The sequence below is a fragment of the Lygodium microphyllum genome, chromosome 28 (assembly GCF_053477565.2).
Source record: "Lygodium microphyllum isolate KBCC chromosome 28, Lygodium_microphyllum_v1.1.10, whole genome shotgun sequence".
Classification (NCBI taxonomy): Eukaryota; Viridiplantae; Streptophyta; class Polypodiopsida; order Schizaeales; family Lygodiaceae; genus Lygodium; species Lygodium microphyllum.
In genome coordinates this window covers 54,555,320-54,583,266 of record NC_141162.1, presented here as the reverse complement: position 1 = coordinate 54,583,266, position 27,947 = coordinate 54,555,320, and the positions used below count along the sequence as shown (strand labels likewise).

General features: G+C 36.4%; 1 protein-coding gene across 1 annotated transcript; it reads left to right on the top strand.

Moving 5' to 3' along the window:
• LOC148011453 (uncharacterized) lies at positions 1 to 27,490 on the top strand. The gene is made up of 4 exons (XM_087670369.1): positions 1 to 126; positions 242 to 438; positions 561 to 617; positions 27,445 to 27,490. The coding sequence occupies exons 1-4, from the start codon at positions 1 to 3 to the stop codon at positions 27,488 to 27,490; spliced, it is 426 nt and encodes a 141-aa protein (XP_087526495.1).
• The last annotated feature ends 457 nt before the right edge of the window (positions 27,491 to 27,947 follow it).

The following is a 27,947-nucleotide window of genomic DNA, read 5'->3' as shown; positions in this document are numbered from 1 at the left end:
ATGTGCTTAGCAGAGCATATAGGTGAGTTTATTACGGATGCAGCAAGGGTGGGGTTTGTGCTTCACCGCACTTGGACACTCATGTGTGACTCCAAGGCTTATCGACATCCCGTTACTAGAGAGGCGGTAAGATAACAAAGTTGGATACGTTGAACGTACGGTTGTATGTTCTAAATAAAGTTTATGTTACATGCTTTAAATAAAAACATGGATCACTTATTCTAATTCCACTCGTGAATAGGTACTTGATCTTACTGTGTGTCTTTGGCATCGTGCTGGTCATGTTGTGCCTTGCTACGACAGAGAGGCTGGGGAGAAGATTTCAGAGAGATTGTTTCCAGCGTATCGTAGCTACATGATGGATGATTGTGTCTTTCCCATGGACGTTGATGGTGTCATTGTCAGAGGCGGAGCAGAGAGGTCTCATCTTTTCTTTCGGTAAGTAGTCTTGCATGTTTTTGCTCTCAGGTTACCTTGTATGGTATTTTCATTGTTTCTACTTGCATGGCCGCAAAGATTCTGTATCTTGATTGGTGATATGTGATTGGTGATATGGTTAGGTGGTTACTAGCTACATTTACGAAACGCTACGACTATGTTTTGGATGTGTTTGCGGGGTGTGGTGGTTTGGCGCAGGCCAGTGCAGAGGAGATGAGACATTGCATGTGTCTAGAAATAGATGATGTGCTCTATGGGGAGTGTTTGTCCACCATAGTGTGTGGACCGGTACCATGCTGAGAGAGAGTGTGTTTTTTTTTTCGAGAGACTCTAGACATTTCATTTTGTTACTACTTTTATATATATGTTTATTATACACTTCGTCATGTGACTATGCCCGATTTTGTCTAAGAGATTACATGCATTGGGATCTTTGATTTGTTTTTAGGAAGAGTGTACCTTGCAACTATTTGACACGAATATATTTTACTAGTTTTCTGTTGGTTTTGTTTTTTTGATGTGTGTGTGTTCATGTAAATGCAATGCGTCGTACTCCTTAAGTAGGACTATTTATATGCAGAATGGATATGTTGCACGAAAAAGCTCGAAAAAAAGAGATTGATTAGAAAAGAACGAAAATGAAAGCCCGCAAAAATAAAATCCCCCGAGGTAGAGGGTAATGCCTACCTAGGGAGGAGGGAGAGTCGTGCGGGAGGAGGAGGAGATCGAGGGCTTTGTGGGGGTTGCCTAGGGGGTGGCTCTCGATCACCCTCACCGGGAAATGAGAGAGGCGAGTCTCCACAAATGTACTACCCTGTCCTTGATGTTGGTGGTATCTTGCATGACTCTGAGGGGAGGGAAGTGATAGCCTACTTGAGGAGTATCGTGCATGCCACATACAAAGATTGCATGATTCCCTTCAAGTACCAAAAAAATGGTTTGTGGCAAGAGGTGCTGCGGCCAGTACATAGAAGGTTCCCTAATCCTGAGAATTCATGATTCTCAGATGATTGGGGACGGTCAAAGGTGAGAGACGCGCTTCATAACAAGAGGTCTCACCTTATGATGCGTGCCAAGGAGTTACTACGGAGACAAGAGCAAGGGCGCCTTGGATATGGCGAACCACCCAATTGCCACTGCAGGGAGTGGAAAGAGGCCAAGAAGACAGCAACAGAGAAAATGACAAGTCGCCAACATGCAGAGGCGCGACGTATCCAAATGGCAACCATTGGATCGTCGCATTATGGATCGGGTGGCAGGGAATCATGGGAGGCCGAGTTTGTAAGTATTATTTGATTTCTTTTTTTAAATTCAATTTTGTAATTTATTTCACTTCATTATGTAGTGTCTTCTAATATGTTGTATGTTCAAATTGTTTTGTAGTATCATATTGTTGGTAGGATGTCTACTCCTAGAGAGGTAGGCTACCATCGAGGTCATAAACGGGCATCCACTTGGGAGCATTTCTATGAGGAGGAACTCATCACGGAGGAGCAATATAATCGTGCCATGAGGATTCCACAACCAAAAGAGGTATGTTTTATTTTTTACATGAAAAGTATAGGTAACTCTAATTTATTGTTTGTAATGGTATTTATATACCTTAATCCTTTGTGTAGGCGAACCCTGATGCAGTTGAGGATAGCAAAGGGGGGGACTAGTAGTAGTGGTGGTGGCAACGACATCGGCACAGGCAGCGATGGTGGTAGCGATAATGATGCCTCTTCTGAGGAGATGTAGAGGAGCCCCATGCATGCATGCCTCCCCTTGGCTTGTAATTTTCATTTTTGATATGTATTACTTTCTACTAGTGCTTGCGACCATGACCATGCTTGAGGTCACAAGCACTAGAACTCATCATGTAGAAATGTTTCATCTATATATATGAAATTTCGTGTTTTACATATATTGTTTTGTTTTCATGAGTACAAAAATCTTCGAAATAATCTTTCTCTGTTTTTTCTAAGCATGCAATTTGATGTTTTCCCTAAGCATACCTCTGTTTTGCGCATCTATCAGCGCGTCTAAATTGCAGGATAAATGCGCATCTATTCTCGTCAAAAACTTGCAGAGTAAACACTTTTTTAGACGCGTAGATACACATGTATATAGATGCACAATATGAATATATCCACTTTTTTATAAATATGATTATATATTTACGTAGCGCGTCAATACGTGCATTTATATGCACGTCTATATGGGCATGTAACTCTGATTATAAGCGCGTTTTTAGACGCGAAATTGTAGACGCAGCAGTAGACGCTGTAATAAATGTACCCGATATTTTTATCACAGTTCAAATATTGCGTCTACAAGCGTGTCTATGGAGCCTTTTTGTTGTACTGTCATCATGACATGGTAGTAAATGAAAGGAAGGTGCATACAAAGCCCTAGTGCAATGGACTAGATTATATGTTTTGTGGTGCATAATGACAACCTCCCTAGTAGGTGTAAAGTACTAGCTAAGAAAGCATACCTCCTTATACTAAAATTTCTTGACATTCCTTTTTATTGGCCTTTCCCACTTTACACATGTCTAGCAACAAACATATTTTGGTGAAAACACATCCTTTCCTACATATCCAAATTCCATACTCTCACATTAGGGTAAACAAAAGAAAAACACAAGCATCTTATGTGAAATTTTTATTTTAACAAAAAAAAACCCCATCATCTATGGGTCGATTTTGTTGTACTAAAAAAAATGATGTTTCAATTGCCATTTTTTTCAAATTCTCTGTATGTTAATTTCATGTAATGCTTGTATCTAACTAGGAGAGACACTAAGTGGAATCTAATTTCTATAAAAATAATATTGTTTGATTAACAAAAGAAGATACATGTCTTGCCCTTCTTGGCTATGCAATGTACATTTTGATCTTATGATGTAAAATTAATGTATTAATACTGTGTGGCACCTCTCTCACATGAAAATGTTTATTTTTCCTAAGACTTGAGCTACTCAAGATCATTGACTACTTCACATGTATGAGTAATCTGTAGAAGAAAGAAAAGATTAAGTAGAGAAAAATAGATTGAAAATGTGAGAAAAAATAGAGAGGAAGCAATAAGCACACACTCGAAGGACATAATTTTGCAAATTATTCGTAAGAGGATAATGCCACTATTAGTGACAAAAAATTAGCACGAATTGTAGTGTCATTGCAAATTACTAAACATGAATCCCTAGCAATAGATTTCACACACATAAAAGAGACCTAAAAGTGCCTCCAAGATTGTTGCTATGAGTTGTGTTTATTTTAGTATATGATATTATTATATAATGAACACAATTTCAATAACTAATTAGACATAGCAATAATCCTATGAATAAAAAGAAGTAGAAATTATGAATATTGAAGATCACTTTCAAAATTGAGAATGCACAAATTTGATGAAAAACAACAAAAGAAAAATTGGGGACAATCAAAGATGGGTCACATATGAAAGTCCTAAAGGGTAACATAGAATCTAATTAATAAACATATCACTTTTGAAGGACAAACAATATTATACAAGAATCGACCATAACCACAATGAATCCAAATGAAAAGGTACAATAGGGTTGTACAATGCAATTTCCTTCCCATGGATAAACATGTTACAAATCGAACAATATATGAGTTAAGTATCATACCTAACTTACAAAGAAATGCAATTATAAAACATACAGATCTATTGTTAAAACCTAGAATATTGATGATAATGCATAAGATAGGAAAAAAAATGTTTAATCCCAAGGGAGTGGCCATGGATGTAGTATAGCGTAACATGATTGTCCAAGGGAGGGAGTTCAGCTAGCTTGTGTGATGTACATTAACTGATGCTAGGAGGCATATTCCACGGTGGATTCCGTGAGGTTTTACGGTGGATTCTGTAAACTTTGATGACCGGGGCTCATACACAAAGAGGATTCTTTGTGCGAGAAGTTGATGGGGACGCCTGTCCTTTTCGGGCGTTTCATTAATTTAGTGTGTACATGGGTGATTCCATAGCAGGTGATTCCGCAAAATGCATATTAAATTAATAAATGTTTATGAGTTTAGAGTGCGCACTCGTAATAAATTAAGGTTAGGATTTATTTCTAACTAGTTGATTTATTTATGTAGCTGAAGACTGCTAGGTATTCACTTTTCTCGGTTTAATTGTATTATTTTACTAACGATTATGAATGCTTCAGTTGATGTGTAGAGATAGCAGCAGTGGCAGAGGAAAGCATTGGAATCTAGCGAGTATTCGACCTATGGATTATATTTTGATAGGCGCCACGCCTATATTTTGTTATGTCTATTGAGACATTGATTATTTATTATTATTTTGTATGCGCCTATGCGCACGGATATATTATTTCTATTTGGACATTGTGTTGGGCGTGCAAGACTCCATGGGTACCGTCCATTAGCTTTATCTCCTATTTTTGTAAAAGCAAACTCAAAAGCTAAAAGCTTGCCATATTTTTGTAAATTGGGCTATTATTGAGCATGAAGATGGAAATATACATAAAATACATGCTTTGTGAAGCGCTCACACAAGGCATGGGGGGAGATTGAACCCAATTGGTCTCTTGCTCTAGTCGTTCATGCTTTTTACATTGTAATTTGTGCAAAAAGGTAGAGTTCATTGTTCTTGGGGATCTTCCGGGATTCACTACGTGAGCATACAGCGACCGATCTGCGCACCAGTGGTATTAAGCTTAAAGAAGTTAGACAAGTTACTTCTCCACTCTGCAAGTCAGCAACTCCGGGTCCTGCACTCCAGAAATCAAGTTTTCCAAGTCAATCGTGATCAAGTCCTGCAAATTCACTAAGTCGGCTAAGTCTGCAACTCTGCAAGTCAGACTAGTCAACTGGAGTCAGAACTGACTAGTGCTCAAAACTCCTAGAAGGGTTGCTCCTGCGCAGAAATTCTGAACTGCAAAGTTGTTCGTGGCAAGGTATTCTACCCATACGCAGGTTCCTTGAAGCATCTTCAGCATACGAAGAAGGAAATATCGCAGATTTTCTGAAGATTGAGAAAGAAATACCCAAAAAACACATAGCCTTGTAACCCTGGATTTGAGCTATGCTCATCCCGCTAACCTAATTTTGAGTGAGAAAGGTCTTTTGAGTTTTACAGGATGACGGAACCACATATGGATGATCCTATGGCTGAAGACGACCTACCTGAGCCTACCATGGAGCAAAAGTTGGACCTAATCATGATGTAATTGGAAGAAGAACGAAGGGCTAGGCAAGCATTGCAAGTACAATTGACAAAATTACAAAGAACGTCTACCAACAAAGAAAAACATCAAGGTGAAGATTTGATTCGACGTACCATCGACGCCACTCTTGAAGCTCAAACCATTCGCAAGGAATCAAAGATAAGTAAACGAAGTTTCAAATTTCGCACTTTCAATGGCATACAAGAAGGAAAGATTGTTTTATCATTCATTAGTCAGTTTAATGACTATTTCCATGAGGAAACCTATCCAGAAAAAGATAAAATCAAGTGTGTTACTAATCATTTGGTAGACAGAGCATCACTTTGGTGGACTGTAGTACGCAAGAGCATAGAATGTCCTGCTACTTGGGAAGATTTCAAGAAGAAGTTCATGCAGAATTTCCTTCCACCGCAATTTCATGAAAAGGCTATCAAGCAATGGGATCTACTTCAACAACGTGATCGTGAGCCTATACCTCAGTATACATAGCATTTTTGGAATGCACTCCTACAGCTACGCATGCTTGAAGACATACCAGAGATGACACATAAGCGAAAGTATATGTCTGGACTTCTTGGACATTACTACGCTGAAGTGAACATGTTCAAGCCTGCCACCCTTGAAGACGCCATTTCACTAGCTCACGACACTGAAGATAAGTTATGCAATAGAGACAGACAACCACAGCAATTCCAAGCCAATGGTAATTATGGATCTAAACAATTCAATTCCAATTTTAGAAGATTTAATCCAGGTCGTTTCTCTTCATTATCTTTCTGCAAGAATTGGGCTAAACCACCTGCATTACCATCCAATGTCAATCCAAATCCTAAGCCTATTCCACAGCCAAATCCAAATGTACCTAGACTTCCCGCCATTGCAAATAATGTAACCAAAGCCAAGCCAATAGTATGCTATAAATGTCACCAGCCTGGACATCTCGCAACAAATTGTCATTCAAAGAAGCCACCAGCTCATATCAACTATCTTGGAGCCATGGACGAAGACGAACATGAGGATATGCCTGATTTCACTGAAGATGAGGACGACACTACTACTACTTTTGACACTTTACCAGGTATGCCTACTCCACATTCATTATTGACTATGAAATGTTTGGTGCATGGAAAGGAAAAGACTATCTTGCATGATGACGGTAGTACTCATGATTTTATTTCAGCAAAATTGGTAAAGGAATTGAAATTACAGACTGTACCTACGCATTATCGCATAAAAGCTGCAGTTTTAGGCACTAGGTATAATGGTACACAGGAAGTGCAAGACTTAGAGATTCAAATTGGTTCATACACTGAAAGAAGAAATTTCTTAGTTGTTCCATTACAGTCGAGTGACATTATTTTAGGAATGCCTTGGCGACACTAGCATAACCTAGATATAGATTATTCCACACACACAATGAATATTAATTTTCAAGGAGAATCTATTACATTATATGGTATGCATGCATCTAATGTTTTTCCACTGCTTTCGCATACTCAAGCTAAATGTGCATTACGTAAGAGTAGTAAATCATATCTCATTTGGGTGAATGAATTGCAAGCAAAGGAAAATCATATACACCCTAGGCATAAGAAATTTCTTGCATATTTTAAGGACTATTTTGCAGAAGACTTACCACCAGGTTTACCTCCTTCACATCCAGAAGACCACAAGATTGATTTGATCCCTGGCATGCAACCACCTTGCAAAGCACCATATAGGCACAACCAGATAGAGCAAAAAGAAATCCAGAGCCAAGTTGAAGAATTACTAAATAGAGGTTTAATTCGACCTAGGAGTTCTCCATTCGGTGCACTTGTACTCTTAGTCAAGAAAAAGAATAATACCTATCGTATGTGTATTGACTACCGAGCTTTAAATAAGATCACTGTAAAGAATAGGTATCCTATACCTAGAGTTGATGACCTTATGGATAAACTGCAAGGATCTTCTATATTTAGTAAAATTGACCTTAAGTCTGGTTATCATCAGGTGAGGCTAGATAAATCTAACATATTCAAGATTGCATTCAGAACACAGTTTGGTCACTACGAATTTTTAGTCATGCCATTCGGATTGACTAATGCACCTGCTACCTTTAGTAGAATGATGAACCGTATCTTTCTGAAATATCAGTACTGTGTGATTGTTTTCTTTGATGATATTTTGGTGTTTAGTCAAAATGAGAAAGAGCATTATGAGTATTTGTCATTAGTTTTTCAGTTATTGAAAGAAAATCAACTATTTGCAAATCCTGAAAAGAGTGAATTCTTTAAGACAGAAATTGAGTATTTAGGTCATATTGTATCATCTGAAGGAATTAAAGTTTATCCTAAGAAAATTGATGCAATACTGAATTGGCATGTTCCTAAAAACGTGCATGAGTTACGCTCATTCCTTGGTCTTGCTAGTTTCTATAGGAAGTTTGTACGTAATTTTTCATTACTTGCTTTACCATTAACCAAACTTCTCAAGAAAGGAATTGTTTATCAATGGACTGAAACTCAACAGAAATCCTTTGACTTACTGAAACATGCATTAACCATTGCCCCTGTTTTACAGTTGCCTGACTTTAATAGACCATTCTTTCTAGTTGTGACTGATGCTAGCGGATAAGGAATAGGAGCCATACTAATGCAAGACAATCATCCTATAGCATATTCTAGTTGTAAGCTGAAACCATCTGAGCTGAAATATTCCACATATGACAAAGAGCTATTAGCAGTTGTACAAGCATTAAGACAGTGGAAACACTATTTAATGGGTTCAGAATTTATGATAAAGACCGATCAGCAAAGTATTAGACATTTACTTAGCCAATCCCAAATTTCTGACCGTCATATCAAATGGGCTTCCTTTATTCAAAGCTTTCATCCTATCATTCAATACCAACCTGGAAAAGAAAATGTAGTGGCTAATGCATTGAGTAGAAGACCTGCAATTCATAATATTTCTGTCATATCTTTTGATTCTTTGATTGCTATGAACGATACATATCACCAGGATATTACTTTTCATTCTGATTGGAATAAATTAGTTCAAAATAATCTCATTCCTGTTGATTCATTGTCATATAATGATGGATTTATGTTTTATGAAAAGACACTGTGTGTTACTATTCCATTCCGATCTTTTGTTTTGAATGAAATTCATTGTCCCCCATATCAAGGTCATAGAGGTATCATATCTACATTACGTATGTTAACTGAAGATTTTTATTGGCCGCATATGGATGCAGATGTATCTAACTTCGTTTCTGAATGTTTGATTTGTCAAAGAGTTAAGAGACATCATGGTAAACAATATGGATTATTAATGCCTTTGTCTATTCCATCTAAACCTTGGGAACAAATTTCTATGGATTTCATTACTGGTTTACCAAATACTAAATTTAACCATGATATGATTTGGACAGTTGTAGATAGATTTAGCAAGCAAGCATATTTCATTCCATGTAAGAAAACTTTAACAGCATCACAAGCAATACAATTATTTTTGAAAATTGTTTTTACTAACCATGGATTGCCCAAAGTTATCATTTTAGATCCTGATTCTAGATTTTGTAACAATTTTTGGATTACCCTGTTTGCTAATCTAGGCACAAAGATTGATTTCTCATCTGCATTTCATCTAGAAACTAATGGACAAACAGAAGCCACAAACAGCACCATTCTAGATCTTTTACGTGTATATACTATCTCTAAACCTCAGACATGGGACACTCATTTGCATTTATTACAGTTTGCATATAACAATACACCGCACACATCTACAAAGAAAGCACCGTTTGAAGTAATTTATGGATATAGGTTATCTACACCTGTTGCATCTTTGTCTAATAGAATTCAGAGTGCTGACGATATTGCTAGTATGCATAACAGTATTTTTGATGAGGTTAAAGATATGATTGCTAAAGCCCAGCAATCATATACCAAACAAGCCAACAAGAAAAGACAAGCCATGAATTTCAAAGTTGATGATTATGTTTGGCTGAGAATAGAAAAACGTAGACTGCAAAGTGTAGATAGACATCCAGTTGTCAAATTAGCTCCCAGATTTTATGGACCATTTAGAATCATTCATAAAATTAATGATAATGCATTCAAATTAGAATTACCATCTCATTGGAAAATTCACAATACATTTCACATTAGTTTATTGAGACCATTTAGAGGCCAATTACCTGTCCACCCTGTTTATGAAAACCCACCTTTATTAGAGGAAGAGACTGAAATACTTGAACCAGAAGCTATCATAGACACTGACTTTATGACCACTAGAACTGGCCGAAGGTATTCTAGATATCTAGTAAAATTTAAGAACCATCCTGTAGAGGAAGCACAATGGATGCACGCTAGAGACTTAAATGCTTTCCCCACTCTGTTAGCTCCACATTGAGCTAATAGCAATTGAGGTCAATTGCTATCCCACCCCGGGGGTATGATGCCAGGAGGCATATTCCACGGTGGATTCCGTGAGGTTTTGCGGTGGATTCTGTAAACTTTGATGACCGGGGCTCATACACAAAGAGGATTCTTTGTGCGAGAAGTTGATGGGGACGCCTGTCCTTTTCGGGCGTTTCATTAATTTAGTGTGTACATGGGTGATTCCATAATGGGTGATTCCGCAAAATACTGCTAGGTATTCACTTTTGTCGGTTTAATTGTATTATTTTACTAAAGATTGTGAATGCTTCAGTTGATGTGTAGAGATAGCAGCCGGAGGAAAGCATTGGAGTCTAGCGAGTATTCGACCTATGGATTATATTTTGATAGGCGCCACACCTATATTTTGTTATGTCTTTTGAGACATCGATTATTTATTATTATTTTGTATGCGCCTATGCACATGGATATGTTATTTCTATTTGGACATTCTGTTGGGCGTGTCAGACTCCATGGGCACCGTCCATTAGCTTTATCTCCTATTTTTGTAAAAGCAAACTCAAAAGCTAAAAGCTTGCCATATTTTTGTAAATTGGGCTATTATTGAGCATGAAGATGGAAATATACATAAAATACATGCTTTGTGAAGCGTTCACACAAGGCATGGGGGGAGATTGAACCCAATTGGTCTCTTGCTCTTGTCGTTCATGCTTTTTACATTGTAATTTGTGCAAAAAGTAGAGTTCATTGTTCTTGGGGACCTTCCAGGATTCACTACGTGAGCATACAGCGACCGATCTGCGCACCATTAACAATGTCCCACACATTAAAATTGAAATGAGGTTTTTAAAAAATTGCCCTCCAAATATCTACAAGTAGGTTCCAAATGTACAACAGGCTAGTCCAATAGTGAAATGTAGGTTTTGACCCTTATTCTCACACGGTGGAGGTGACCATTGCAAGTAATCCAATCACCCTTCACGTACTTTTATGTTGTGAGTGGTCATAAAGCGTTCTATAGCTAGCCCTCAATAATGTCCAATATGTGTTTTGTTACTGGCACCCATTTCATGATTCGCCCCTTTATCCTATGTGTACACATCCCATATGATTGACGTGCTATTTAGCTTCCACATTTTAACAGCTTAATTGATATCACAAATTGTGTTTCTTGTCATTCATTAACTAGAAAAGCAAGTTAACATCGTTACATAAAAGCTTTTGTCATGAAGCATGTTAATATGATGTCATTTTCTAAGCCATAAAACTTATTACTCCCTTAAGTAGCTAGGTCAACCTATGATAGCTTACATGAAACAAAGATGGGGAGGTTTCTTTAAGATAACAACATCATGTCCAATAGAGCTCAAGTTAGATTGAATCTATGTATACCCATGAATCATAGATAGAAAAAGTATTAATTTGAAAACCTTAAGAGTTTAAAATTGTTACATAGAAAGACATGCCATCGTTAACGCTTATATGCATGTCATTGCTTGCTTATTCAAAAGGCGGCCAAATTCATGTCATGCAACTTGCTGTTAAGGACTTGCAATTGATTCACCTTGCATAGAGGGCACATCCCCCCCACAAACATACATGCATATCCACACATACATTAAATAGACATACATGCATATCCACACATACACATCCCCCCCACAAACATAGAGACAAATATATGCATACATATATACAAATATGTGTGTGTCATGTATATAGGTATGTGTGTATGTGTATACATGTGCATTTGCATGCAAAATAAATCCACTAAATTGATATCGATGTACAAAGAACCTAACATTTTAAATGGATGAAGCCACAAAAACTCAAAAAATACTATTGGCAATCCTCAGTTAGTAAGACTGCTAAAGAGCAACATGTGTGTAAACATATTTATATCCACGAAGCCAAAATGATTGGTGAATGCTTGCTATGATTATGAAATGTATGTATTATTGGTCAATTTTTGTTGTTGAATGTGGCCTTAGAAATTGAAATATGTGTTGAATCATACATTTAGAGTAGATTGTATGTGGTTATGTGCATATCTTGGAATTTTGAATGCTCTATTATTTATCTTTTGTTTATTGAGCTCATTTTCCTCTATATTGGATTGGTTTTGATTTTCAAGTGTTGGAAATGGTCATATAAGGATTTCAATAGCCTTTAACAAGTTCTAATGAGAAGGTGTTTCTAGTGCTATGTGAATTTATATATTTCAATTTAGTTTTTAATTTCATCTTACAGTTTTATTTTTTAGTATGAAATATTTTCTTTTTCTCTCCATCATTAATGGAAAAAGTGAATAAAAAGGGCATTGTAAAGGAATGAGGTAATAGAGGATTAGTTTTTAGAATCTTGAGAGATGGGTAGGGCTAGTTGCCATGATTAGAGAAAAGGGGATTTTGAGCCAAAGCCACTTTTGTTTTCATTATAAATAAGAAAAAGATAGCATATATTTCTATTTATATAACTTTGTTTAACAAAAATGACTTTCTAGCATGGTACTAGTAGGTACGTAGCTCTAAGATCTAGAGGTCATGATTTAAACCATGTTCATGCAATTTGATGTATTTTCTCTTTTATTGAGGGGTATGATAATGATAGGCCTAACATTTTGGCAAGTATTATTGTTCTATCTTCACATGGTGCAAGTCTTATGACTTTCATAGCATAAAGATTTAAGAAAAAAAGGAATGGATTTGAAATTTGAATGATAAAAAATTCTTACAAAAGACATATTCCATAGGGGGCTTTTTACAATAGTTTAGTGACAAATATCATAGACCTAACCAATGGTGAATTGTACCAATCTGCCTCCACATGCTAAGCATACCTTGCTTTTTGTAATATAAATTAAAATGATTTGTTGAATAGGTAGGTTAGAATTTAAATGATCAAAATCCCTCAAAATGGTATCATTCCTCAAGGGACATTTTGTAATAGCTTAATACCAAAACCACTATATATTTTGAGAAAACACAATTGTAGAGCAAAGGTAGAAATAGTAGGGCATAAAATGTACACTTCCAATCCCCCATTGATCAACCTCAAATATCTTGTGATATCCTAATGTAAAGGCCCTTTTGGAGTTCATACTCTCCCTAGTGCTAGAATATACAAAGTTTAGACCTCTATCCTCCTCTAGATTAATGACTTTGAAGTTTTGGGGAACCTTCTCGATCTAAAGTTAGAAATGAACTCTCTAGGTTGAGGAATGATATGCTAATTAGTTATCTTAGACTCTAACAAGTTGAATCAAATAACTTGTTTTCTTTTCATCTATTTTGCATCTCCTTTAGAGAACAAGTATCCTCAGTGTGGTTTTCTTTTAAAGAAATAAGGTAGAAGGAACTTTGTATTGTTGGCTTTTGGCTACAGACAATGCTTAAGTGTCCCACTCAATGGCATTTTTCAAGGCATATATTGGAGTAGAAGGCTTCTCCATGGATAGATCTACTTGTATCAATATTAATTAATTTATTAATCTACTCTAAAATTGTATCTATTAAGTACTTGTGGACATTGGTTATTGATCTAGATGACTAATGCTTAAATATACCATGTGATGACATTTTTCAAGCCATATATTGGAGCACAATACATTTCTATGGATAAATCTATTTGTATCGACATTCAATGGGTGCATTTGTGATAAGTTCACTTTTCAAGCCATACATTGGAGCAAAATGCTTCTCTATGGATAGATCTATTTGTGTCAACATTCAATGGGTGTGTTTGTGACAACATCATACACAATTTGGTTTGCAAGGAGAAGCGTGTTGCGCTGATTCTAGCTTAAAAGTCCAAGTTGGATTGAGTATTGATTCCACTTGGCTAGGCTCTATTGCTATGATTGTTGATTCACCATTCATTTCATAGATTGAGGCTATTGATTCTAGATCTGTACATTGTATTAAGATATTATTCAATATGACTTCTTTAAGTGATTTTTCAACTGCTATTTTGTTTTGCTACTTAAGGTCTCTCTCTCTTTGGAAGCACTTTCTGACTTGTTTTCTAAATAAGTGAATCACGTCAACAATGGTTCACTTTAGGATATCAATGCCTTATAGTATGTAAAAAGGGATTATAGTATGTAAAAAGGGTTTGACAGGAAGCATATGGTGGGTTCGTTTTTCTTTCTCTTTTCTTTTAAGTTGTATAGGAGTCTTTTTCGAAAAATTCTTTCTAGTTCTTATTTGTTGAAGCTTCTAAACTCAACATGTAGCCCACTATAAATCAAGGTTTATTCTCTTTTGAAATCTTCAAATATAATCCATGTGAGAGACTTTAGAGTGCCACCATAGTGGCTATACAAACTTTTCATGATTTCAAACCTTTAAGTCGTAAATAATATGATCCACCATAGTGGTCGTACAAACTTTTCATATTTTTGACCTTTTAAGTAGTAAAATAATATGATCCAATAATTTTGTAATTAGGTTTAAAAGTCAATGAATAGTAAGTTATTAGTACAGTAAGCATCATATATCTCTTGTTGTAGAGCACCCACATAGGGTTGCCAACTCTTCTTCTAAATATTTGCTTAATCACCTTAGACTCTTAGGGCTTCCTTAGCCTCGATCACTTCATATTTATTGTTACTGCTTCACAAAAGAACAAGCCTTCCAATTCTATTCACATTCCTTAATGCGTATAATGTTTCAAATTCTCTCTGAAGTGTTTAATAGAGTAACATATGCTCTCTTACATTTGGAGAATAATGAAAACATACCTATTTTGATATCTAGTATATAATAGCAATGTTCTTTCTCCATGTATATGGATGAGATGAATAAGCTATACATTTTAAAAACAATGAGAAATATATTCATTTCTTCAATTATACAAAACCAAAGAAAAAGAGAAAGAAAAGAACTCGCTGGCATAAGGAGATAGCTTCATTTCTATTTCCTCCCATGGATATCATTACTTATCACAACAATTCATCATCTTGACAAAAATGTCCTTCTTAAGGAAAGAGAGAAATACCATAAGATCCACATCCATGAAAGAATCTCCTTCATAGCATTGCAATGTCTTCATAACTGCTTTCTCTCACCAAAACTTCTCAATAGTACATAGTATATGATAGCCAATATTATACTCCCTCTCATAAAAAATATTTGATTATTTTTCATTAGTTAAATAATGAAAAATGCATAGTCATCTCTGTTTGTTCATGTAGATACCATCAAGAGAAATTCTTTTATATAAAGAGGCAAGCAAATGCTTCACATTACATTATCAATTTAATCTTCAGTTGACTCTTTAAAAAACTTTCACTATAAGCTATCTAGCTAGAGAAAAAAGCCACCCATTTCTAAAACACAAAGAACCCTTGAGATATATATCCCATATATCGTACACATTAGTGATTTTCAAAACCCATATAGAACATTACAAAAGCCATAGAAGCATACTGACACATGTTTCTCTCATCATGACAATTAGGCCCACCCATGTTTCAAGCTTTCAATAACTAATCCCCTTCCTTCATTCCTTTTACAATGCCTTGTTTATTCCCTTTTTAAATTAATGATGGGGAGAATAAAACATTTCCTCAAATATTTGAATCCAAAAAAAGCCTATGGACTATAAGTCATCATGCAATAGATGGAAAAGTAAAAGCCATACTACAAAAGATTGTCCTAGTCTAGTGCTATCCCATATATTTGGTAATGAATCCAAGCTCTAAGAGCCTACAACAAACTTGGAAGAGATTGAAGGAGGAACTATTTTCCATGCAAAGAAAGGACTATGGTAGAGAAAGAAAGGACAAGTTATGGCAAAGAAAGAAAGTCCTCCAAACCTAAGGGCAGTTAAGCTCAAAGTCCTATTGTCCATATGCCTAGAAGAGTATAGTATAGAAAAATCCAACAAAGGGCTCATACTAAGATAGAGCCACATAAGGATCAATTCGATCCATGAAAAAGAGATCAAAATTTCTCAAGAACTCAGTTGAAGGATTTTATAGTTTATTCTTGAGAATTTTAAAAAAATGAGGATAGGTGTCAGCCCATGCACAGCTAGTTGGTGAAACACATGGATCCCAAAAAGGAGTACAATTTGATGAGGAACCTCGACACATTCGAAGAAAACTTGAGATTTTTTCCACTATGGTTGGTACAACCAATGCATAGAAGAAAGAATGTTGTTCAAATGAAGGGGAGTATAGACTTCCCATTTGGTGTTTGCATCAAAGCCAACCATAGTTCCAAAATGTGTAAAGGAGATAAATAAGGCTAATGCCATTTTGAATTCAAGAACTTAGGAGCAAGATATTAGATTAAAGATTGTTTTATAGCCAATGCTCTAACTGATAGAGATTCATTAATGAACATGACAATTTAAATATACAATGAAGAATCTAGGAATAAGGCATACAATTGAAAGTGGCTTATTAGTTTTTTTAATCAATGAAAGATAAAATTCTTGGGCATCTCCCCCTATTTGAATACCACCTTTGCTAGAAAGTATTGTTGGCTCATTTACCTAATTATCAATCCTAACCTTGGTATGCTTTTCACCCATTGGTAGTAATGAGTAACAAATTGATTGGTTCAAAGGGACCTTCACCATAGGGTGACGAGCCTCTAAAGTGGTCCTCCTAAATCATATATGCCCCAATATAATGGCTTTGTTATACTTGAAATATCATTTGACTCAACCTAAGAGATACCCAATCATACCATAGTAAAGGACGGTATATTGAGGCAATTATTTTCATAGATCACAAAGGAGTAATGCCACTATAAGATACATGCCACATACCAACGTTTAAAGCGATGCAAATATTCATCTTAAAAATTACCCCCTTTGTCGCTAAAAGCATTGATATACGCGTCTCTTCTGATGCATATATCGATGCTAATAGTGACTCGTGCAATAATTTAGTGACGCTAATAGCAATGATTATAGAGAAAAAAAAGGTGGCATGGAAGTATACTGCTCTGCCACCTTCGAGTACCATGTGTTGAAAAAAGTTCCATAAAGAAATTATAAATTGAATAAACAATCATCATTGAGACACGTGTATCATGAGATACTGGAAAAAAAATGTCAATTGATTCAATATTCAAATAAGTACAAGAACAATGATGACAACTCATAAAACTACATGGAATGATAGAGAAGAAAGTCCAAAACAAACATGGAAATGTATCTATAAATATTGCAAAATAGGATTCCATACAAAGGATGAGAAATATATCCAAGGAATGCTACATGGAAAGAGCCTATATGGATCACAAGGCCATAAAAGGAAAGGATGTGTGCTCCTCAAACCTATGTGAGTACTATAGCTCCTCGCTATCTGAGAGCTTGTCTTGATGCAATGGAGCATCAAACAGACTCTACAAAATAAACAACTAGATATTAATCCATGATATATAATGCATCACAAAAAAACTAATAACTGCAAAAAAGAAAGAGGCTTGACTTACTGGGCTACCATACACATAAAATCTATGGATGAGTGTAATGAGACCGCATCTCTCTACATACTGAGTTTCCAAACCTATAGGATCACGGTTTATGGAGTACTGCCAAAAAAAAGAAGCATTATTAAAAATAAGGTTATTATTATAAGTGATATTCCAAATAGGAAAGTGAGAACAAAAGAAAACTTACAAATTCCTCCAAATAAGTTCTATGGCCGCCGCTAGTCCCCAGATGATGCATGGCCCCTGTCTCCAATCATGCCTTGCTACCTCCCACTATGGTTGCCATTGTCTTGGAGAGTTTGTGGCCTCCTCCTTGAGTCTCCACCAATCCTCTGTATATAGTTTTTTTCTACTCACACACACGTTGGGCTTCTTTATACGTTTTTCTTTCAAAATGTTAAGACTAAACTTAAAAGCTTATGCTTTTATGGATAGCTTTTAAAAGTTAACACGCTTGATATACTGCCCTTTTGCTTTTGACTTATTACAGTCATCCTGAATTAACGGGCTGCCCATCTTACCTTCTTCTTTGGCTGTTTGCCATTATTTCTTGCTTCTCAAATAATCGTTGCTTTCTTCATAACAATCGCCATCTTCTACGTGTGTCGATAGCCGGAACTGCTTGCGATCTGCGTATGCCACCATGTTCTCTTAATTCTCCACATAGTTTCTCCACTTCTCTAGCCTTAAACACAAGGTTTTTCTCCATTGCACCTCTCTACCCTAGCAATTCTGTTTTAGCATTCTTTTCAAACTCAAATGCAGTTCTTGCACGTTGAACCTCCTACCTGAGGCTTTTCATTTCAGCTTTCATGGTTGGAACGCACTGAGCATCAGTGCGAACCCTCACTAGCTCTTTTGTTAGTTGATGCACCTCTGCATTTAACTCTTGACGAGATACATGAAGATTTTGAGCATCAGCCTGTGCTATCTGTAGTTCAGCCTTAAAGGGCTCAATATTCCACGGTTCAACTTCCATCTTGGCCACAACTGCTTCACGTTCCGCCATCTGTCCACCTTTAAATAGCTCGCTCAATCTTCTTCCTCTCAAAGAACCTAACTTTTCGATATCGAATATCAATCCTCCATTCAAGTTCAACACGGCCATGGAGTTCAACTTGCTTCTTCTAGTCTTCCACTCTCTTCTGTTGAGCATCCTTTACCTCCACTAGTAAAGCCTTGCTAAGATGGACATGATCTTGGCCTTCTTCTCCCTATCTATGTGGCACACCTCGAAGCCTCTGTTGCCAACAGCAGCTCCTCTTGTGAAGGAGGAGGATGAGAGCGGCGCCTCCCCCCCACCCTGCACTTGCCATAGCCTCCGTGAGCCATACGCTCTTTTGTTCTCTTCCTCTCACAAAACTAGCCCAAACTAGCCTTCTTAGGGGCTGCTCCAGGCATCTGACTTATGCCATATCTATCTCCATACAATCCGTACACTGACTCGAACCCATACACCCCACCATATTCTGCACCTTGTCCTCCTGTATGTCATACCAAACAGGATCCTTGATGCGAGGAGATCCAACAGGAATTTCAAGTTGATGTTCAGTACCTTTGTTTCTTACTAAAGAAGGAGGATCCTCCTCACCTTCATATCCCACTTGAAGGATTCTAGGTCCATTCACTGCCTAGAGTACCCTATGCCCACCATCCTCTCAAGGCTTCAAGGAGTCCCACAAGCTTCCGCAAGAACAAACCTTCTAATTTGTTTAACTCCTAGACCTATAGCAAACGTCTAGCTCCAGCTTCTAACTGTGTCAATTCGGCAAGCAACATGACCTACGGCCTGTTTATCGATTTTCCTGGTCTTGATTTTTTTATCCTAGCTTTGTCTTTTTCTTTTGGCACTAGCTTTGGCTTCATATTTTGACCATCATGCCTTCTTCCTGGGTGGACTTCATGGTGGTCTTCTTTGCCCGCTTGGTCTGTGTACTCTTCTTGATCTTGATGTTCTTCATCTTCACTTGGGCTTAACCTTGCATTTATATCTTCAAAAAAACTCAAGGGTCCACTTTCTTTATATTCCTTGTATGTCTAATGAAACTGCATTTTGTCAAAGTTTTCCTTGCCAAATAAGACACCCTTACCCATCATTGTCGCTACTACAAGCTGCCCTGATTATTGTATAAGAAATGCCAGAAGCCAAATCCTCATCGATCCATGTATTTACCATAGAAGACATCAAGAAAAGGACTCTTCTCTAGTGATTGCTTGCAAAGAACACACATCACCATAAAAAGCCACCTTGACATGCTCCTCAAGTCTTCAATAACTGATAATTTTTCTTATATGTTCTTGGCTTTTGTTCGTGCAATATGCCCTAAGAAGTATATGCTTTAGAATAAAACTTTGTGCCTAGGCATCATGATTTAAGAAGATATGTCAATTGGAATTCATCCTATGCACACACTCAAGCGATGCTCACACGAAGAAATATGGATTCACTTGAAGATATTGTGCCTACCCTATCTACATGTGCTCGTGCGTCATGCAAGTGCAAACACAGTTCCTTGATTATTTAAATCCTTAACCTCACCTCTCAACTCTCAACAAGAAAATATGTTATACTCCACTCTACCCATCCACCTTACACACTCTTCCAAAGGTTCCTAACTTGGTGATGAATATCTCAAATATTGAGCATGCAAGAAATATGCATGTTCAATGACATGTGCTCTCTCAAGTGCACATGCATTTAATATTTACTGCATATTGCTACAGCGGGCCTCATGCTATGCTAGTGCTCAACGATGGTGCAAAATGTGCATAATCCGAACCCGTGGCATGGAAGTATTTAATAAGAATAGGAGACGACCCCTGAGTGCAATCCATCAAAGAAAGTGCATTGTGAGGTGCTCCTAAACCTATCATCCCCATGATGTGCAAGAGTCTCAACAAGAAATCAAACCTTGTTCCACAATGTTTGGCAGCTACTTAGAAAACTCCAACTTCAACTTGTCCAAAAGAATACCAAACTAGACCAAGGCTATCAAGTTTCACACTCAACAGATCAAACAAAATGACAAAAGCAAATCCTAAGCTAGACAAACACAAGAAATCCAATTACAAAGTGACAAAACAAACAAACACGCAAACAACTTAGGTAACAAAAAACAAAATTGATTACAGTTTGACTAGGGGTTTTTAGTTTTTGCAAAAAGGCTTGACATATTTAGCCCTCCCCCTAGTCTACAAGCATCTATGTGCAGCATTGCTTTCATAGAGTGATGCTACATCTATTATCCATTTAGTTTCCTCATTTTTTTTGTTGAAATTGTCGTTCTGACCACTCCTCTATTTTTATTGTCATTAACCTTGATATATTCTTCTTTAATCTATATCCATTTATCCTTTGTTTATCTACCTTCCCACCCAAATTTTCTAACGCATAAGTCCCATTTTTAAAAACTTCAGAAACCCTAAATGGTCCTTCTCACTTTGTTTGGAATTTCTTTTGGAAAGTATGATTCAATTTACTATTGTATCTCAAAACTAAATCCCATTTTTTTATATTTTTATATTTTAACTAATCCCTTGTAGATTTTTTTCTTGACTTCTCTCATATTGATCACACACTTCTTATCTGTTTAATTGTGCTTCTTGTAATTGCATCAACCTTTCTGCAAATAATTTCGTTCCTCACCTTCAGTTAGCTTTTTAGACATCCTTAAAGCTGGTATTTCTACCTTTATAGGTAGTTAGGCTTCCCTTCCATAAACCAGTTTAAAAGGAGAAAAAGCTATACTTTCTTTCCTTGCTAATCTATAAGCCCACAAAGCACTTGGCAACTCAATATCCCATGTTTGAGGACAATCCTTTGTCATTTTAGAAGCATTCTTATTAACTCCCCATTGAATCACTCATTGAGACCATTACGCTGAGGATAGTATGATGAGACAAATCTTTTTGTTATTTTCATTTTTTCACAAAGATAATCAATTAATTCTCCCTTAAAACCTGGCTCTGGGGGTTCACTATATATATATTCTCCATATAACATGCGTTCATGGCCTATTTATAAATATCCTAATATGTGAATTTTTCTTAAATAAAACACAACCCTTTTCTATTCAATATGTAAGTAATCCCTTTATATGACACCCTTCTGTATGTAAAAATTGTATAAAAATGGTGCTTTAAAAACCCCTTGTTTTGAACTTATACATATATTCAAAAGTGATCCCCCCCCCCCCCCCCGCCCCCCCCCCCTCGAGAAACTTGGTCCTTTATCTGACACAATCTCTAGTGGTGTTCCAAATTTACAGCATATATCTTCATAGATGAATTTTTCCACATTTGTGGTTCTGATGTTTTTTACAGCTTTAGCTTCTGCTCATATTGAGAAAGATAATCGACTGCTATCAAAATGTATATCTTTCCTCTTGAAGTATGTGGTAATGGACCAATTGTATCTATTCCCCATTTTTCAAAGATATCATATGCAAGAATTGTTTTTCTTGTTTCTGGTTTTAATATTCTCTTACTCATTCTTTTGAAATTCATCACACGATTTACAGCAGTGATTGACATCCTTCTGAACACTTGGCCACATATATCCTTCAATTAAAATCTTTTATAAAATTATTTTGTAAGAATAATGTCCCCCACATGCCCCCTCATGATTTGTTTCAAGTATATGATATATTTATTCTTTCCAAGACACTCTTCCCTCAAGATTAAATCCACTCCTTTAGCATAAAGAACATCGTTCACCATTTTATATCTTCCAGCTCCTCTTCTAAAAAACCTATATTTTTTGTTTTTTGGAATACTCGAATGTACTTTTCCTGTTAAGAGAAATTCTTCTTTGGAATCTAGAGCTTCTCTTCCTCTATAAAGAGGAAGAACACAGAATTTTTTACAGTGTTCTGTAATGGCGTCTGATTCTCTTTCACAGATTGTCACTGAAAAGCTTGACAAGAACAACTTCCAAGCATGGAAGTTTAGAATGACGAATTTCCTTATGGGAAAAGGATATTGGGAATTCGTTGCAGGAAATGAAGAAGAACCAGTTCTTCCTGATGTTCCCAATCAACAGCAAATGCAGACATTTAAAGCATGGCATGAGAGAGCCAGGAAAGTTATATACTAGCTATCTATCAGCATTTCAGACTCTATGATTGTGCATATTCAAGATGCAAGTATGCTAAAGGAGGCATGGGATACTTTGTCAAAAATGTATAGCACAAATACGCAAGCCGAGAAAATGCAGCTCAAGCAAGAGTTGCACAATGTGCAAAGATCTACTTTCTTTACGAATACTTGAAAATTTGCTAATTGGGCTGCATTGTGAGCTTCCTAATTTTCTTCTTTGGGAATATGTTTCAAATTCCAAGCTTCAAACTCTTTTAAATCTCTTCAAATTCTATTACACATCCTTCTCAGTTTGGGATTCTTGGTTTGCCAAACTCCGAATATCTGCTTTATCAATAGTAAAGCATCACCTCTACTTCTCGATCAACCTTCGAATTTGCATTCTTTGACAAAGCATAATTGCTACTTGCAAGGTTGCATACTCAGCTTTGTTGTTACTTGTTGCCTCAAGTTTAACTATTTCTTTTTTAATCAACTTTCCTTGAGGATCATAAACTACTAATCCTCCTAATGATGCTTCGTGTGCCTTACAATATGATCCATCAAAATACATCAAAAATGAATTTTCTATTTCTAGTTTCACTTCTTCTTTATATCCAAATTTTCCTTTTAGTAAGAAAGAGCTTCCTCTATAAGTCAAAAGGTTTACTATTGTAGCCCTAGTTGAGTCCTCAACCTGGAACTTATACTGAAATTCTTCAAGTTCAACAATCCATTTCACAACTTTTCTTAAGAGATTTGAGTTCAATAATCCATTTCACAACTTTTCTTGTCAGAATAGTAAAGGATTTTGGTACTAAGTACCTCCTAAACTTTCTACAAGCAAATATCACACTTAACATTACGAGTTCAATTTCTATATATGATTTTTCTATTTGCAACTTCACTCGACTTGCGAAATAGATAGGTCTCATATATCTAGAATTCCTTTCTCATTGCATCAGAATTGCTCCAATAGCATCTTCTCCAATTGAAGGATTTACAAAAATTTCATTTTCCCAATCAGGTGCTTGAACTGATGATGCATGACCCACAATTTCCTTGACATGTTGAAACACTTCCTCAGCCTCTTTAGTCCACTCTAAAGTATCCTTCTTGGCTACCATCTGTAACAAATAGAGTAACTGAGATGCCAAAGGAATGAACCTTGATAGATATCTTACCTTATGAATGAATGTCATAAGTTCCTTAGTATCTGCAGGTGATACTAAGGTTACTAGGACTTCCACTTTTTCAGGATCGGGCTCTATTCCATTTTCCGAAACTACATGACCAAGAAGTTTCACTTTTCGTTGGCTATCTTGCATTCTTTTGGATTGAATGGACAACAGTAACTATCCAATCTTTCAAATACTTCATCAAGTTTTTCACAATGTTCTAATATTATACTATGAACACAAATATCATCAATGAAAACTCTAACAAACTTCCCTAAGTAATGAGCTAACACTCTATTTATCCTCCCTTGATACCAAGTTGGTCCATTACTGAGTCCAAAAGGTAAAACTCTATAGCAAAAACAACCCCATGGTGTTATGAAAATCGTACCTTTCAAAACCTACAACAACTGAATCTAAAATTTCCATCACAAACACTGTACCTTTCAAAACCTGCAACAACATAATCTAAAATTTCATCTATAAAAGGAAGTGGATAATCATATATTTTTGTGACAGCATTTAGAGGTTTATAATTTACAAAAATTCTCCAACCTCTAGTTTCCTTTGATGCTATAACTATTGTGCTTACCCATTCTGAATGTTCTACAGGATAAATAAATCATGCTTGCAACAATTTATCTACTTCTTCTTTCAAGACTGACATTTTTTCTAAAGTCAGGGGCTTTAATTTTTGACATATTGGCTTTGGCATCTTCTTTAAGTTCTATTTTTAGCCCTTCCCCTTTCATTCCTCTGATTTCTGTGTATGAAGTTGCAAAAAGATTTGGATATTTATTGATGAGTGTATGATATTGTTTTCTTTCTCATTCTATCATATCTTAACTCAACATTTTTTCAAGAAACTCTCTTTTTCCTATGGAAACTTGAGGTCATTCCATTAATTTTTCTAGTTCCTCTAGTTTCCCTTCTTCATCATTATAAAGAAATCTGTATTTTTTATTTCCTTTAACATTTATAATTTGGACTTTATTTGAAATTTCTTGTGAAAGTTCTTCTTCTGAAGATGATTCTTCATCCTTTAATAGGAACAAAAGTCCTTTTTCTTTAGAAGAAAGATTTAAACTAAGATTTTCCATGTTTCTTGATACCCTTGAAACTATTGATGGTCCGATATGAGTTATTAACTTCACTCTATTTCCTAAGGATGTTTTCTTCTTTTTGTTTTTTTCAATTATTATTGATGAAACTTCTAGATCTGAATCACTTTCTGAACCTTCATCCTCAGTTTCATCTTCATCTTCTGTACTATCACTTTCCTCTTCTTCTTCCTTGCTGGTATATACCCATTTACTAATTCCTTCCTCGATGCCATATCAAACTTCTTTGCTACTCCTCTACGGGCATAAATTGTTATGGTTTCTTTTTCCCAATCTTGTATTCCTCATGCCTTCCTAACCCAGTGTCTACCTAGGATAAGAGAAAATGCTTCTAAACCAACTAGCATAACATGACAAGCGATTTTCATTGCAACTGCATACACCTTGACTTCAAGATTTTGAATTATTCCTATACATTTCACGTTAGCATGATTTGCAAGCCTAATTCAAAATCCGGATCCTGCAACTATTTGAAGTCCAAATTGTTCTACACATGCTTGGGTAATCACACTGACTTGTGCTCCTCCATCTATGTAAGCCTCTCCTATGTTCTTGTTTTTATACCAAGCATCAACTACAGGACAAATATCTAGTAGCTCCTCTATACTCAAAACTCTTACAGCTCCTTTTTTTGTCTCTCCCTTTTGGATTTACTAATTTCTTCCATTGTCCTCTCAACCTAGGGCATAACTCCATCAACTGAGCAAAATATAAATAAGCTTTCCTACCCATCATATCCTTTTTAAGGTCATAGTCACTCTCTCCTTCCCCCAAAGGAATATTAGTAGCATGATAATGTTTTCTAGGTGCTCTCAATTTTTTTTCTTCTCTCTTCTCTTTCTTCTCTCCTCTCTTTGTTTTTCTTTCTCTGACCTCACCAGCCTTACTAGTTTCACGTTCATCTCTCTCAACATCTCTTCTTCTTTTCATTACAGGCATTACATCAATAGTTTTACTTTCTTGTTTTTCATTTTCTAAAAGAATACAATTTATGGCACTTTTTCATTTCTCCTCTTCATTCAACGTAGGTTCTTGAGAAGTAGAATCATTTTTTATTTCTATCCCAAAATCATCCTGTCTGTTAGGCAAATTTTGAGGTAAGGGATACATATCCCCTCTTGCTCTAGGTGGATACAGACAATTTGTACTTATATGACCTATCTCTCCACATGAATAACAAGTTACCATTGATCTACGAAATTATCCTCTACCATTTTCTCCTCTTTTACCTCAATTTTTCTTGATTAGATTGTCCCATCAGTCCTCCATTACATCTTCCTAAGGGTTGACCTCTTAAAGCTCCTAACCTCATGTTTTGCATTTGACCTGATAATTGATCTTCAACTTCTTGTGCTAGTTGAGCATTTTCTCTTGCTAAGATTTGATAATTCTGTTCGTCCCTTTGCCAAGTTTGGTCTCTATTGTCAATAGGTGTTCTAAATGACTCTCTTTTTTAATTTTCTCAAAATTTCTCTCTTTTTCTATGGCAATCATTACCGCTTCATCAAATGTGTTTGGTTTCTTAATTTTCAGTTTTGTCCTCACCTCTCTCACCAAATTTTTCACAAAATGTTTAATTTTCAACATATCCAGGGCTCTCTCTCCAAGGCCTTATGTTACATTCCAACGATCCCAAAGTCTAGTGTACTCCATAGCAAAAAATTCTATGGTTTGGTCTTCTTTTTTCTGGCAAGTTTCTATTTTTCTCCAAAGGTCTTAGGAAGTCTCAGTTTCCTTAAAATAGTCAAGAAACACCTGTTTAGTTACTTCATATTCCATTGGCATACGAGGGTTTCTCATTCTAATGATCTTTTTGTAATCTTCAAACCAATTATAACCTTCATCCAATAGTTGAAATTTAAAATTTGGAGTTTCAGGGATGAGTCTCGAGCGGTAATACATCCAAGCTCTAATTTTTTGAGGAATCGTTGAGGATCCTCTCCCTTCTTTCCATAAAATTCAGGTAAATAACTGGCCATTGGAAATCAATCACAAACAAGAAATCAATCCACAAATCATGTGCAAAGTCAAGTTTTTGGCACTCCTTAGTTGGGGCACAAAATAAAAGATGTTATGCAAGCGGTGATTGAGAGCAAGTCTCACTCACAACCCGATAACGAGACGCAAAGGAGTGCTGGTTGGGGATATTGACTTTGTCGGATGCACAACTCAACACAAGAAGTTTTAATGTTTCGATAAACATTACACGAACCATACACAGAACCACACACCAAACAAACAATGCCTCTCGTAGCTCAAAGCAACTTAAAACCCGAATGTGGGTAGAGCATCATTTAAACTCAAATTTCAAAAATGCCACCAATTCGAAGACAAAACCAAGTGAATTGTATTCTCATAACTTGAAAGCCATGAGCCGAGACTTGGCACCTTTACATCCAAATTTTCCAACTTCACAAGTTAGCACAACAAGAGTTTGCTCTCTCGCATACGACCCTCCTCTCACCTGTCTCACAAGATACAAGATCAAAACATAGGGAAAAGGCCCCTTGCTCTTCCATCACCTGTGTCTATATAGATTTTTTCTACTCGCACACACGTTAGGCTTTTTTATACGTTTTGCTTTCACAGGTTAAGACTAAACTTAAAAGCTTATGCTTTTATGGATAACCTTTAAAAGTTAACACGCTTGATATGCCGCCCTTTTGCTTTCAACTTATTACAGGCATCCTAAATCAACGGCCTGCCCATCTTGCCTTCTTCTTTGGCCATTTGCCATTATTGCTTGCTTCTCAAATAATTGTTGAAGAAAAAAATAATTGTTGCTTTCTTCATATTAGCCGCCATCTTTTGCGTGTGTCAATAGCTGAAACTGCCTCTGATCTGCATATGCCATCATGTTCCGTTAATTCTGCACGTCGTTTCTCCACTTCTCTGGCATTAAACACAAGGTTTTTCTCCATTGCCCCTCTCTGCTCTAGCAATTCTGTGTTGGCACTCTTCTCAAACTCAAATGCAGTTATTGCACATTGAACCTCCTGCCTAAGGCTTTCCATTTCAGCTTTCATGGTTGAAGCCTGCTAAGCATCGGTGCAAACCCTCACTAGCTTTTGTGTTAGTTGCTGCAGTTGTGC